The sequence below is a fragment of the Cnephaeus nilssonii genome (genome assembly GCF_951640355.1).
Source record: "Cnephaeus nilssonii genome assembly, chromosome: 6".
NCBI lineage: Eukaryota > Metazoa > Chordata > Mammalia > Chiroptera > Vespertilionidae > Cnephaeus > Cnephaeus nilssonii.
In genome coordinates this window covers 102,081,157-102,097,380 of record NC_137077.1, presented here as the reverse complement: position 1 = coordinate 102,097,380, position 16,224 = coordinate 102,081,157, and the positions used below count along the sequence as shown (strand labels likewise).

Genomic DNA, 16,224 nt, shown 5'->3' with positions numbered 1-16,224 from the left:
TGTTAAACAGGGACCTATTATATAATCTGAAGTCAGTTGAATGAAGATGATATTAAATCCCCTCAAAAGTTATCTCTGGTAAAAAATTAAAAAAATAAAAATAAAAACCTTTGAATGTCTTTAGGCTGGGCATTCCTCCCCAGAACACCTCCTACCAGCAGTTTAGGAGTTGAAGTTATAACTATCACAACATACTTTAAGCAAAAATTGCTTCAGTCTGTAATATAACTACTATTGTATACCTTCAAAGGAACTTTCTGTTAATTTCCCTTTGTCTGTTTAGGAATAAACCAATACAATGGATTGGGGTACCCTGCACACTTTCATCGGGGGTGTGAACAAACACTCCACCAGCATCGGGAAGGTGTGGATCACTGTCATCTTCATCTTTCGTGTCATGATCCTCGTGGTGGCTGCTCAGGAAGTGTGGGGTGATGAACAGGAAGACTTTGTCTGCAACACTCTGCAACCAGGATGCAAAAATGTGTGCTATGATCACTTTTTCCCAGTGTCCCACATCCGGCTCTGGGCCCTGCAGCTCATCTTCGTCTCCACCCCTGCCCTACTTGTGGCGATGCACGTTGCCTACTACCGGCAGGAGGCCGCCCGCAAATTCAGACGAGGAGAGAAGAGAAATGAATTCAAAGACTTGGAAGACATTAAAAAGCAGAAGGTTCGGATCGAGGGAGCCCTGTGGTGGACGTACACCAGCAGCATATTTTTCCGAATCATCTTCGAAGCTTCCTTTATGTATGTGTTTTACTTCCTATACAATGGGTACCACCTGCCCTGGGTGCTGAAGTGTGGGATTGATCCTTGCCCCAACCTTGTTGACTGCTTCATCTCTAGACCTACGGAGAAAACCGTGTTCACGATTTTTATGATCTCTGCCTCGGTGATTTGCATGCTACTCAATGTGGCTGAGCTGTGCTACCTGCTGCTGAAAGTGTGTTTCAGGAGATCAAAAAGAGTCCAGACGCAAAGAAACCACCCCAGTCATGCCCTAAAGGAGAGTAAGCAAAATGAAATGAATGAGCTGATTTCAGATAGTGGTCAAAATGCAACCACTGGTTTTCCAAGTTAGACATTTCTAAGTGCTATGTAGCCAGCTCCTAAGAAAACTGGTGTCTTCTCCTAAGGACCCTCTCTCTAGGCTAGAGACTGTTTATAAATGGCTCTTATAATACATAGGTCCCTGAGTTAATGTTTTAGAGAAGAACTGTGCCATTAATATGCAACATGATCACATATGTGGTCCATCTCTAAAAACTAAGACAGGTTGACAACCATGCCTTGAAGCTTCTTTCACGTGTCTGTTTTAAGTGGACCATCTGACATAGTGGGTATTTCCTCAAACTTTAAGACTGTCACTTTTGTTGATAATGTTAATCTAGAAATGGATAATTTTATTAGTAAAAGATATTTTTATAGGATTAAGTGTTTTAGTACTGACTTTGAATTTATATATTTTTATAATGACTAGTCTTCTTTACCTGGAAAAACATACGATGTTAGTTTTAGAATTATACTTTAAGTATTTAAATTTTGAACTTACTGTATCTTGTTGTAAATCATATTTTGCATTGTCTATCGACAAGTTTATAAACTAGCATGATGCTCTGGAAAGTGTTCATTGTACAATATATTTTTATGGCTTTGTGAATGTAGACAGAGCTGTATGGAGGTCGGAAGCTTTTTAAAACTAGTCCATTTGCAGTAGTTGTGACTAGCTCCCCTCAATAAAGTTGAGCTCCACTGCTTAAGCCTTCCTATGCATTCTGGGTTTCTGTTCGGGGCACCATGATGTCATCCCAGTGGTATGATGAATGGATTGGGGCACTCTTGCTGGGGTAGCTGCTGGTTCTGTGGGTGGAGGTGCCCTGAAGTTCACTGGGGACTCTTGTTTCCTCACAGCAAATGAGCAGAGACCAAGTTCAGCAGCCCACTCAGTGCTCCACTTGGAGAGGAGTTTGCAGCTTTAGCACATGGAGGATGTCCTCTGGATCAGTGCAACCTTGATAGAGAGGAGGTCGGGGAAGTTTTCAGCTGTTCAGCAGCAATCTAACAAAGCTTGCTCCACAGACTCATTACCTGAGTCCTTCAGTCCATGATGACTGAGAAGAAGATCCACAGCTTTACTGCCATCGATGGGGAAACCTTCCTCCTGAGGATTTCCCAGTTGAACACGGATGCCTTTTGTGTGGGTGTCGGTGAGTCAGTCACAGACTGGTCACTCTGGAGTAATAATACACACGTGCAACTGACATAGTTAGCATACACAATGCATAGGGACACCTAATGGGTAATGAATATACATGAGGGCATGACACAGCCCCAGTTTCTATAACACTAAAAAATCTAGTCAGCACTGGGAATTCCCGATTGTCCTATAATGTTGTTGTTTTTAAATAGCTGTTTGAATGGGTATAAAATGAAGCCCATGAACAGGAAGGGGGGAAGTATCAAGGCAGATAGAACAGCTTTGGTAGCAGGCCCAATCTGAATGGAAAAGGGACTTCCTTTCCACCTTGCTCTTGGGACTCCTGGACCCCTCATGACTGTCCCACTGGTCCCTTCTCTCTGCTCTTTAACTTGCCTAAACACACCTTCCCGCTGGAGCTCCCACTGCACCATCCCTTCAAGGTCTGAGAGTGTGGCACACTCGCTGCCAGCACTCTCTACCCACCTGCTTCTCACCACTGTCCCCACTGAAAACAAGCCATTCTCAGCGTAATGATGCTCTGAGCACAACCCTAATGGCATCTTTTCAGTTGTCACAATTGTTTTTTAATCCTCACCTGAGGATATGTTTGTTGATTTTGAGAGAGGAGGGGGGAAATGAGAAAGAAGAAAGAGAGAGAGAGATTGCCTCTGGGAACCCAGGTATGTGCCAGATCAGAAACCAAACCCACAACCTTTTGTTATACCGGACAACGCTCCAACTAACTGAGCCATTTGGCCAGGGTTCAGTTGTTATAATTTTAAAACTCTTTGAGATCCTTTTCTAGATTCCAAGACACTGCCCAGCTTAACCTTGGATCTCCACCTTCAACTTGGGCTCCTGCACTGCCTTCTCTCCCTCTCCCAGTCCCTTGCGTGAAGACTTTTTCTTTCCTCACCCAATACTCTTCCTGATGAGATAACATCCCCACTTTATGAATGTGAACACTGAGGGTCAGAGAGGTTAGGTAACTTGCCCAAGGTCCATACCTAATAAGTAGCAGAGCCAAGGTTCAAACCAGGTCCAACTGTCTCAAAGTCAGTGGCTTAACTACTGTATCACACTGACTCCCACAGCTCTATGCTTGACTGCACGTGTAATGTGTACCATGCACCTATTATCCAGCTCCAACAAGCATCTTTTTATGCCTACACACCTTTCCCACCTCACCTGCCCATCCCCAAGTCTGGATTATATAATGCAAATTCCAGACATTTCATCTGCAAATATTTCAGTATGGGTTCTCTACAAGTCTAGACTATCTTTTAAAACAAAAACACAATGCCACTATCCCACTAAAAAAATCCAGTCAGTGTTTATAATTCTCCTATTGTCCTGTAAATGCTCCTCTTTAAAAAAATTAAACTTGTTATTATGATATAGTTATAGATTCATATCCTAATATATAAAAACCCTGGGTCCGTCACATCCACAGTGTTTGGGAGGCTCAACCAACTGGAAGTCAGTCCTGCAGTCAGAGCTGGGTTGCTGTGGTGACCCAGCACTGACTGCTATGGCTGCAGGCATGGTGACCCAGCACTGACTGCCAAGGGGGCTGCGAATCAGGCCCAGAGAGAGGCCTGAAGAGAGAAGCAGGGTCTGATCCGTAGCCTCTGTGGCAACTGTTGATCAGCACTTGCTTCTCTCTTTCTTTCCACGCCTGGTCAGTAGCCGTGCCTCCATTTCTCTCCAGGCCTCCACCAGGGCTGCTGATCAGCCCTGCCTTTCTGATCAGGCCCCATTGATAGGCCTAGAGATGCTGACTGGCATAAAAACTAACCAATCAGAACCAAATCTGGGTCAACTTTGAGGAGCCAATGGCTGCGTAGGAGGTGGAGCTTTTGATGCTGACTGGCATAGAAACTGACCAATCAGAACCAAATTGGCCGGTGGAGGGCCTTTGGGGGTGAGCTCAGGCCTGCAGGGGAGGGCAGTTGGGGGCGATCGGGCTGGCAGGGGAGCAGTTAGTGTTAATCAGGCCGGCAGGGGAGTGGTTAGGGGGCGATCAGGCTGGCAGGCAGAAACGTTTAGGGGCAATCAGGCAGGCAGGCGAGCAGTTAGGAGCCAGCAGTTCCGGATTGTAAGAGGGATGTCCAACTGCTGGTTTAGGCCCGATCCCTGTGGACATCCCCCGAGGGGTCGGACATCCCCCGAGGGGTCCCAGATTGGAGAGGGTACAGGCTTGGCTGAGGGACCTCCTCCCCCCAGTGCACGAATTCCATGCACCGGGCCTCTAGTGTCAGTATAAGAAACAATACAGAGGTCCCAGGTGCTCTTTGCACAGTTTTCCCCAATAGTAACATCTTGTAAAACTATAGTACAAGATTTCAACCAGGATATTGATATTGATACAGTCAAGATACAGAACATTCCATCACCATAAGAACCCCTCATGTTGCACTTTCCCTCCTAACCATTCCCTCCTAACCCATCCCTACCCACCACATACCTCCTCAACTCCTGGCAACCACTGGTCTACTATCACTTCTATCATTTCATGGTTTGGATTTTCCCCCCTCCATATACCAATAGTTTATTTCTTTTTATTACTGAGTAATATTCATGATATGGGTGTACCACTGTTTGTTTAACCATCCACCCATTCAAAGACATGAGGCTGTTTCTAGTTCAGAGCTTACACAAAAACATGAACATTTATGTACAGGTTTCTCTGTGAACACAAGTCTTCATTTCTCTGTGATAAATATTCAGGAATTCAAATGCTGGGCACATTTTACTTTTTAAGAAACTGCCAAGCTGTTTTCCAGAATAGCTTGTCCCACCAGCATGTCTGAGGGACCCGGTTTTTCCTCATCCTTTCCAGCACTGGGTGTTGTCACTATTTTTTATTTTAGCCATTTTGCTAGATGTGTTTAATTTGTATCTCCCTAATGGCTAAAGAGGTTGAACATCTTTTCATATGTTTATTTGCCATCTCTATATCCTCTTCATGTCTTTTGCCTGTTTTCTAATTGGATTGTTTTTCTACTGTTGAGTTTTGAGAATTCTTTATATACTAGTATTCTAGATACTAGTCCCTAGACAGAGATATTTGGTTTGTAAATCCCCGCCCCATACACACACACACACACACACACACACACACACACACTGTAGCTTTGTTTTTGTCATCTTCTTAACAGGGTCATTTGCAGAGCAACCGTTTTTCATTTTAATGAAGTCCAATTTATCAAATTTTTTTATGAATTAAAGTTTTGGTATCAAGTCTAAGAATTCTTTGCCTAGCCCTAGGTCTTGAAGATTTTCTGTTACATTTTTCCCTAAAAGCAGTATAGTTTTACACTTAAATCTGTGGTCTATTTTGTGTTGATTTTTGTAAAAGGCCTGAGACTTTTGAGGTTTATTCATTTATTTGGCTTGTAGATGTTCAGCATCATTTGATAAAAATACTTTTTCCTCCAGTGAATTGCTTTTGCACCTTTGCCAGAAATCAACTGGGCACATTTGTATGAGGCCGTTTTAGGGTTCTCTGTTCCAGTCCATTGATCTGTGTGTCTATCCTTCCACCAACACTGAATAGCCTTCATTAATGTACTATATAAGTCTTGAAATCTGTGAAAGTGATTTCTCCCACTTTATTATTTTTATAAATTGTTTAAGCTATTCCAATTCCTTTGCCTTTCCATATAAATTTAGAATAATCTTATCTATATTTATAAAAATATTGATGGGTTTTAGATAAGAGTGGCATTAAATCTGTATATCAATTTGGGGAGAACTGACATCTTTACACAGAATGCCTATTTATTTATACCTTCTTTGATTTCTTTTATCAGCATTGTGTAGTTTTTAGTGTATAAGTCATAAAAGTTTTGTTAGATTTACTTCTAAGTATTTCCTTTTCTCTGAGTGGTTATAAGTAGTATTGTATTTTAATTCTATAAAATATACTGCCCACATATGCATTGCTCATATATGGACATAAGTGTTATTTTGTTTGCTTATTTGCTTATGTCCTGTGATCTTGCTGAACTCACTTATGATTCTAGATTTTTGTAGATTCCTTGGGATTTTCTGCATAACAATCATATCATCTGCAAATAGGGATAGTTGTAGCTCTTCCTTTATGACCTGTTCTTGCCATATTGCACTAGATAGAACTTCTAGCACTAAACTGTGTTAAATAGAAATAGTAAACACTAAATTCCTGATATTAGTTCCTATTTAAGTGGAAAAGACTCAATCTTTCACCATTAAGTGTAATGCTAACCATAGGTTTTTTTTGTGGATGCTCTTTATCAAGTTAAGAAAGTTCTCCTCTCTTCCTGTTTTTCTGAGAGTTTTATCATGCATGGGGTGTTGAATTTTATGGAGAAAAAAAGTTTAGCGTTAATTGATATGATCATGTGACTTTTTTCATTAGCCCCTTAATATGGTGGATTACACTGATTGGTTTTCAAATATGAAACCAGCTTGCATTCCTGGAATAAACTTGGTCACAACATATACTCCTTTTTATATATTACTGAATTCCATTTCTTAATATTTTATTAAAGAATTTTTACATCTACATTCATGGGGATATTGGTCTGTAGATTTCCTTTTTTGTATTATCTTTGGTTTGGGTATCAGGATAATACTAGAATCACAAAATGAATTGTGAAGTGCTCTTACCTCCTCTATTTTCTTATCTTTTTAAAATTAAATTTAGGGGAGAACACTGGTCAATAACATTATATAAATTTCAGATGTACACTTTATGATAAAACATCTCAATACTTTATTGTGAGCTCACCACTCAAAGTACAGTCTCCTCCTGTCACCATATATTTTACCCTCTTTACCCTATTCATTCACGCCCCACACACACTCCCTTCCACTCTAGTAATCACCATTCTGTCGTTTGTATCTATGAGTGTGTTGTTTGTTTGTTTTGTATTTTCTAGAACAGAACATGTGAAATAGATGGTAATCTTTCTTTAAACATTTGATAGAATCCCCCAGTGAAACTATTTGAGCCTAAATGTTCTTTGAGATTTCTTTTTTACAAATTCAATGCCCTTAATACTTATAGGACTATTGAAATTATCTATTTCATATTGGGTGAGTTATGGTAGGTTGTATTTCTTGAGGAAGTGATCCATTTCATCTAAATTGCAAATTAGTATAAGTTTGTAATAATTCCTTATTATCCTTTGGATGTCTTCAGGGTCTGTAGTCTTCTCTCTCTCTCTCTTTTTTTTTTTTTTTTTTTTTGCCTTTGTCAGTCTTCCTAGAAGTTCATCAATTTTATTAATCACTTCAGAGAACCAGCTCTTGTTTCATCAATTTCCTCTCTTCTTTTTCTGTTTTCAACTTAATTGATTTCTGTTCTTACCTTATTATGTTCTTCCTTCTGTTTTCTTTATGTTTATTTTTCACTTCTTTTTCTAGATTCTTGAAGTGGGAACTTAGATTATTGATTAAAGTCTTTTCCTCTTTTCTAATGTATGCATTCAGTGCTATACATTCCTATATCAGCATGCCTGTAGCTGTGTCCCACGAATTTTGATATGTTCCTTTTCTTACTTTCATTCAATCCTATGGTTTATTTAGAAGTGTGTTTTAGTTTCCAAGTATTTGGAGATCTTCTTGTTATTTTTCTGTTATTTATTTCTTTTTTAAAAAAATTAAATCTTTATTATTGAAAGTATTACATATGTCTCCTTTTTCCTCCATTGACCCCTACTTTGATTCTATTGTGATCAGAGAACACACTCTTTATTATTTCAACTGTTGTAAATGTGTTTAAGTGTTCTTATGGCCCATGTATTAAGCATGTCTTTTTATTCTGCTGTGTTGACTTCGGTGGCCTTACCAACCCTGGAGATAGCAAATGACTGATCCATGAGTACTCCTTTCATGTGAACAACAACCAATCCAAAACCCACATCCCAACCACTCCTTTATCAGGCTCTCATGGGGCTCTCACATCCTGGGCCACTATTCACCTGCCCTAATCATCCCAAGGCCGGGTACCAGACTACTTGCTAAAATGTTTCAAGCTAGCCAATGGAAGCCTCTTTACCCTGTCTTGCCTTGCCTTTCCCAGACACAATATAGAGTTTTGCCCACATTTTCCTCTCACTCCTTCTGCCTTCTGACTAACCCAGGTGCTTCCCTGTGTGACCCAGTCTGGTATGCTGTACCTCCTTCTAGAAAACTATGAATAAAAACGTCTTCCTTCATGACAATCATGTCCACATTTGCCTCTCTTACTCTACCTGATTAAAACAAATCCTACGTACATTTTTTAATAGCTCAGAATATGGTCTATTTTGGTATAAGTTCCATGGGTACTTGAAAAGAATATATATTCTGTTGTTGTCAAAAATGTCAGTTAGATCCCATTGGTTGATGGTTGCTGACTTTGTCTATTTTATTGCTGATTTTCTGTCTAGTTGTTCGGTCCATTGTTGAGTGAGAGGTGTTAAAGTATCCAACTACAATTGTGAATATGTCTATTTCTCCTTTCAGTTCTATCTTTGCATCACTTATTTCTCAGTTCTGTTCTTTAGTGCATACACATTTTGGATTACTATGTCTTCTTTTTATCATAATGATATGATGCCCTTCTGTCTGGTGGTTTTCTTTGCTCCAAAGTCTACTTTATCTGATATCAATATAGCGATTACTGCTTTCCTTTTATTAATGTTTGCATGCATTTTCCACCCTTTTGCTTATAACTTATGTCATTATATTTGAAGTTAATTTCTTGTAGACAGTATATGTGGGTCATGTTTTATAATCCATTCTGTCAATCAGTTTTTTTGGTTGGTGTATTTGGACCCTTTACATCCCTTAAGGCTTGAGTCTGCCATTTTATTTTTTGTTTCCTGTTTATGTCTGTTTTTTTTTGTTTGTTTCTGTTTTCTTTTTCCTGCCTTCATAAGGTTTGCTTAAATGTTTTTTAGAATACCTTCTTTATGCATCTAGAATTTTTGTATTTATCTAGTGTTAACTTTTCTAGTGTTTTATCTAGATATTACATTATATATACACAACTTATTATCTGCTAATATTCTCATCTTACCAATTTGGGTAAAATATAGAAATTTTACCTCTCTTTACATTTCTTTATTCTCTTCTATTTAGAATTGTCTTAAATATTTCTTCTATGTACATTTAGAACCACACCAGTGCTATTTTTGTTTCAACTGTCATACATAATTTAGAAAACTCAAGAAAATAAGAAACGCCTGTATTTACCCATATTTTTGCTTACCATTCTCTTCCTTCCTTCCTTCCTTTCTTCCTTCCTTCCTTCCTTCCTTCCTTCCTTCCTTCCTTCCTTCCTTCCTTTCTTCCTTCCTTCCTTCCTAAGTACCTTTTCTGTATATAATTGATCTCCACTGACACCACAGGGTATGGAGGCCTTGTTACCATCCAGTGGGGTGAAAGCCCCAGCTTTATCTTTACCTTCTCTGCCATCACCTCATGATAACCTCACTAAGGCATGTCACCAATGGTCACTGGTGCCAATTTAACGCCAACAAGAATCCCCAATTTGGGGTGCAGGGGAGAAGAAAACTTTGTTCAGTGTAAAACAGCTCAATTGTGATACAGCACAGCTTCAGGACAGCTCTGGGGCCAGGCCCCTCTCAGGCTACATGACGCGACTCTACTACTTGATGAACTGCTCTGCTCCATACTTTGCATTGTGCTGGTCTGCTCCACTGCAGGGTGGTCTGCTTCACTCTGCTCTGCTCCACTCTGCTCCAGTCTGACCCAGTCTGCTTCACTCTGCTCTGCTCCACTCTGCACCAGTCTGACACAGTCTGCTTCACTCTGCTCTGCTCCACTCTGCACCAGTCTGACCCAGTCTGCTTCACTCTGCTCTGCTCCACTCTGCTCCAGTCTGACCCAGTCTGCTTCACTCTGCTCTGGTAGAAAGGGAAAGTGCTCTCCCCAAGCCAGAGGGGAGCTGGCTTATATGGACAGAAGTCCCCACTAAGGAACTCTCGTGCACTGCTGGTGGGAATGCAGACTGGTGCAGCCACTATGGCAAACAGTATGGAGTTTCCTCAAATAATTAAAAATGGAACTTCTATTTGACCCAGTAATCCTACATCTAGAAATATAGCCCAAGAAATCAGAAACACCAATCAGAAAGGACATATGTACCCCTATGCTCATAGCTGCACAATTTACAATAGCCAAGATTTGGAAACAGCCTAAGTTGGGTCCATCAGCAGATGAGTGGATTTAAAAAATTGTGGTACGTCTATACAATGGAATACTACGCTGCTGTAAAAAAGAAAGAACTCTTACCATTCACAACAGCATGGATGAACATGGAGAGCATTATGCTAAGTGAAATAAGCCAGTAAGAGAAGGATAAATATCACATGATCTCACTCATTTGTGGAATATAATGAACAACATAAATTGATGAACAAAAATAGATTCAGAGACAGAGAAGCATCAAACAGACTGTCAAACTTCAGAGGGGAAGGCAGGGGAGGGAGAAAGGGGGTAAGAAATCAACCAAAGGACTTGTATGCATGCATATGAGCATAACCAATGGGCACAGACACTAGGGGGTGAGGGCACGTGCTGGGGTGTGGGGGTGGCTGGGGAAAGGTCAATGGAGAAAAAAGGAGACATATGTAATACTTTAAACAATAAAGAATTAAAAAAAAAAATAAGTCCCCACCCAAGGTTCCTGATTGGTCTGTCCTCATGCAAATGAGGATGGCAAATATTCATAGTTTGAAGGATCCAAAAGACACTGCCCTGATTGGTCAGAATAGAGCTGCTCTGATTGGTCAGAGCTGCAATGCTCTTGTTGGATTGGGAAGCCGCAGTCCTATTGGTTGAAACAGGATTCTAGGAACTCTTTTATAAGGGCTGGCGCAGATGGCAGAAACACAGTGCAGACAGGCAGTTCAGCAGAGAGGCAAGAAGCTCAGTGCAGGCTTCTCCCTAAAGTGCAGTTTAGCATGAGAGACCCCTGCGAAGAAAAGGCTGTGAGGCCTCTGCTTTATAAATCTGAGTCCAGTCAGCCACCAGGAGCCCTTCTTAGTAGATGCCCCCCCTCCTCAGGGTGCACAGGTAGTCTAGGTTCCCTCTTTGCTATTGTTGAGTGGAGACATATTTTTCTATGATGTTTAACTGGTGTAGAGCAGTTATTATCTAAAACTTTTCTGAGTTGCTAGGCTTCCCTTTTTCTGGTTCTTTGACTGGAGACAGCAGGCTTTTCTTGTGTTGTTTGAGTTTTTTTGTTTTTGTCTGTACCCTTTGGTGTTTTGGGTTACTGCCTTCTTCAGTTTGGTATTTACGAGACAAAAACAACAGGCAACCAGTCCCCCACCTGAGGTCCCTACCTTGTCTGCCTCCTTGTTCCCAACTTTCAGACTTCTTATGTTTGTTTTTATATAATTTCCAGGATTTTAGTTCTACTTAGCCGGAAGTATAGGGAAAAGTACTTTAAGCAGCTTCCCAGAGCAAAATTTTCCTTTCTTTTTAAATAGTAGTTTGAATAGAAATCAGTGAAATCCATGTATTGGTCTCTTAAATCTCTTTAATCTATTGGTTTCCTTCCACTTCTTTTTATTTTTTTACAACTTTTTTTTTTTCCTCTCAGAATCTGGGTCATTTGTCTCCCAGTTTCTCACAGCCTAGACTTTGCTGATTGCATATTTCTGGTGTTACTTAATATGTTCTTCCATCCTTTTTATTTTTATAAACTGATAGATAGTATGACATCAAGTCCTCTAACATTAGCATGTATGCTCAAATTTCTCAGTTTCCAGAGGGCTGCTCACTTATCCCCACCTCTAGGCTCTCTCCTGCCTGGAATGTCCCCTCTGCCTGCCCCTCCTCCAGCCTGTTCTTCTACTACTAGACTAGTTCAAAGTCTTCATTCCCAAAACTCCCCCTGCTTCACCCCAGGCAGAACCTCTTCCTTCTCACCTCCGACTAGGGTCACTCTGTGGGCATTTGTGCTTGAATGATCTCACTTCTCCACTAGGATTGGGGCTCCTGGACAGAGGAGAGCCAGTCCCCTTTACTCCCAAAACATATCCCTTCACATGGTGAGCATCAATAAACGTATGTTGAATTAATTTGAATCCTGAATATTAATCCTTTTCCTCCCACTTTGTGGCATAGCCATTGGGACAGGAAGAAGGCTCATTAGCTTGCCATCTTGAGGGGGACCTGATGGTAGCTTTCTGAAGCCTGTGAGCAACTTCCCTAATTGCCAGCACTGCTGTTGCCATGGTTTCTCTCACCCACTGGAGTACTTAGGCGAATGCTGATGGAAGAACTGAGCATTGCCAGCCAAGGCCTTTTGAGGTCATTCTAAGAGGGGGAAAGTTGAAGTGACAGAATGTCTTGAAACTATTCAGACGTCATAGTGCAGTGGGAAAAACTCACCAAGATGAGGAATTAAATTGATTGTAAAACTATGGCCAAGAATCTTTTTAAAGATAAAACTATAGACCTCAGAGATTCCATCACTAATCAACCTCAGAAACATGAAGGTACTTTTTCACCTAAGTTGTTTCTGGGTATGATTTATTAGACAGGTACTAAAATAATTTATTTCTATCTTTTCTGCTAAAATAACTTTTATATTTATAGATTCATGATTAATGTGGTATTAATTATAGTTAGCACTAAGCTATAAGTAATTATTTCTTTGTATATTGTTATCCTCACTAATCTCTTATTAAATAAGAGATTAGTATCCTATTCAAAACATATTATTACAACTTGAGACAGTCTCTTTTGACTGGTTATCGATGTTCAGAGAATGGGAGGCGTACTGGAGGGAGAATTGAGTGTTTCCGCTTGACCTTCAGCCCTAACAAAGACCTGTGAATGATCTATATTCTGATCATAAAAGGGGATGCCAAACTCTGGATTTAGCACTAAGACCAAAGAGATGCTCTAGCCTACTTACCAGATACTTGGAACTTGAAATTGTCATATTATGCCTCTTCCCCATCCACCACAGGTATAATCCTAGCAAAAGATGGACACCCCTCCAACTGAAGTTAACATTAATAGGGTCAATATCTTAAGTCTCCCCTGAAACACATCTGTCAACATAGTGCTAATCGCATGGTTATAAAATCATAAGGGCCAAATTAATATAAACTACAGACCATGGTTTCCCAAACCTACTAAATCAGACTCTCTGGTCCCACAGCCCAAGAATCTGTATTTTTAACAGAATTCTGAGTTGGTTTTTATACAGCCAGCTTTGTTTCAGGTTCCCGTGGAGCAGGCAAACTTGTCAAATTTCAGCATGCCCAGGAATCATTTGGTGAAATCATAGAATGCTCGTCCCAAGGCCCACTCCAAAGGGTCTAATTCAGTCACCTGGAAGGGTAATGGAGGACCTGCATTCAGACATTCCCTCCAGTTAGCCTCACACTGGTCTTCAGAAACAGATACCTGGCATTTCAAGCAGGCTCCTTGAAAATAGCTGTATCTCTGAAATATGTCCACTCTGGAAATGCATCTGTAAAAGTCTGTCACGTTCAGTCATAGGATAATAAAAATGGTTATATTAACACTATATGTTGATTCACCTCTCTTCGGCCCTATGGACTCAAAACATGAGTTTGTCCTTTCAGCAACTTGTCCTACATGGGGAAAGGGCTGGGCTTAGTCAATCACACCCCTCCCTCCCTGTGGTGGCCCTGTTCTGTCCAGCCCTTGCCTCTGCTGTCCACAAAGGGTGACCTCCGTGGTCAGTCAGCCTGGTCTCCAGGCTTCAGATAAGCGGTTCTCTCTAACACCCTGAAGTCACTCATCACTCTCCTCACAAATAAAACCACATTAAAGACTTCTGATAAATTCTTTTCAGGATCTGCTTTCTGTCTTTATCCTACTTCGTTTATCCATTTCTGCTTCCTTTGGTGCCACAGACCTCACTTCTTTTTCTGCCAGCTCCTTTGCTTTGTTTTCCTGTGGCTATCTTCTTTCTCCTTTCTTTCAAACTGTTCTCCCTTATCTTCTCTGATACAGACAAAAGGTCAGAAGCCAAGCCCATCACAAGGTGAGGACCCAGTGTCCCCATTTGCTCTGTATCAGAATGGCTGTACCTCCTGGACTGACAGAGAGCCTTGGGCACAGATACAATGCGAACCCAGGCCAGGGTGCAATTATTTCAATGAAGGGAGTTGTCTAGATCCCATCTTTCCTCTGAGGATGGAGTTAGGTAGATTTCTGGCTCTAGTTATGTCTTCATCCAATTCTTACTTTTTCCTTCATGCAAAGTGAATCTCTTTAAATTGGAGGTCCTAACTTCTCAAGCTCCTGCAAGCCTGGTGCCAGACTAGACATTATACATGGCGGAAGTACTGACCCTCATCTTACAGAAGAGAGAACAGACTCCGAGGAAAAGAGCAAAGCCTCAAATTCAGGTGTCACTGACCCTCTGCCCTGTTACACTGCCTCAGCGTGATAGAGAAATGGAAGGATGTGGACACCAAGTCTTGGGTCTTCTTGACAGCATTTGCCTCATTTTCTGCCCTCAGACACTAAACCCAAGGCCTAGACTTGGTGGAAGGAAGGTGGGAGGAAGGTAAACAAAGGCAAGAGTAAAAGTGACCAGTGTGGTTTGCCATGAATAAAAGCAGTGGCATATTATTGTTAGTAACATAACCATGGGATAAAAATGATGCTCAAAAGTCCTATCTTTAAAAGTTGAAAGTATAAACATCTATGAAAGTTGGAAGTACTATGATATTTTGTTGAGAATTATTATATTGGAAGTGGGAAAGGGAAACTTCTAGAATAGGCCTTACTGATGTGTTGCCAGATATCAAAGGCACCTGGACAAATCTTTTAACTCAGTTCTAAGTCTCTTTAAATTCAAGATATATATTAAAAAGATATATCTTTAAAAAGTCTTTCCTAAGTAAACTCAAAGGTATCATTATTCTATTTGCTGGAAGATTTTACAAAACATCTGGAGAAAGAAGTTAGTATTGATTTCTAACCCAGGGTTCAGGAAACTTCCCCCACATACTTCTCTCCCTCATCTTGATTTCCCTTCTTTTATTCCTGACAATTATGATTTGTTTTTCTCTCTTTTTCCTTGATTAGTCTTGCTAGAAATTTTATGGACTGAATTGTGTTGTCCTTCCTCCCCTACCAATTCATATATTGAAACCCTAATCCCCAAGGTGATGATATTTGGAAATAGGGCCTCTGGGAGGTAATTAGGTTGAGATGAGATCATGGGGGTGGGACCCTCATGATGGGATTAGTACCCTTAAAAGAAGAAATACCAGAGAGCTTTTCATCTCTCTCAGGCCACAGCAAGAAGGTAGCCATCTGCAAGCCAAGAAAAGAGTCCTCACCATTATCCTGGACCCTGATCTTAAACTTCTAGTCTCCATAACTATGAGGAAAATAAATGTCTGTTGTTTAAACCACTCAGACTATGACATTTTGTTATAGCTGCTCAAACTCACAAAGATAAGGAATATATACATTTAATTAATATTTTCAAAGAACTAAGCTTTGACCTCATTTGATTTTTTCTATTATTTGTCTTCTAGCTCATTTGATTTTCTCTACTATTTGTCTTCTAGTTCATTGTATTATTTCCTTGCTCAAAAAACATATATTGAGCTTCATTTATTATTTTTTTCAAGCTTCTTAAGGTAGAAATGTAGATAATCCACTTTAAACCTTTCTTCTCTTTCTATTATATACACTTAAAGCAAAAATTTTCTTTTCCACACTGCTTCAGGTGCATCCTACAAATTCTGATGTTTGTTTTTATTTCCATTTATTTTAAATGCCTCTTATGATTTTTTTCTTTTATTCACAGGTTATTTGTTGTTTCATTTATAGGTATTTGAATTGACGTCTTCTTCATGAAATAAACAAAAGGTTTGGCATATTTCAAGATATCAAGTAGTTGTGGGTAAACAATTAACTTTGCATTGGCTTATACCTAGAGATGACTTCACTTATGCTTTTTGAGTTTTTGTGTGTCAGTTACACAATCTAAATTAGTCATTCAAACATGATAC

General features: G+C 40.2%; 1 protein-coding gene across 1 annotated transcript; it reads left to right on the top strand.

Annotated features, from left to right (window-relative positions):
• Window positions 1-298: 298 nt before the first annotated feature.
• On the top strand, window positions 299-1,084 carry GJB6 (gap junction protein beta 6; the record flags this gene model as incomplete). Its single annotated transcript, XM_079775465.1, has 1 exon — window positions 299-1,084. One exon carries the CDS (start codon window positions 299-301, stop codon window positions 1,082-1,084), a length of 786 nt encoding a protein of 261 aa, XP_079631591.1.
• Between the last annotated feature and the right edge of the window lie 15,140 nt (window positions 1,085-16,224).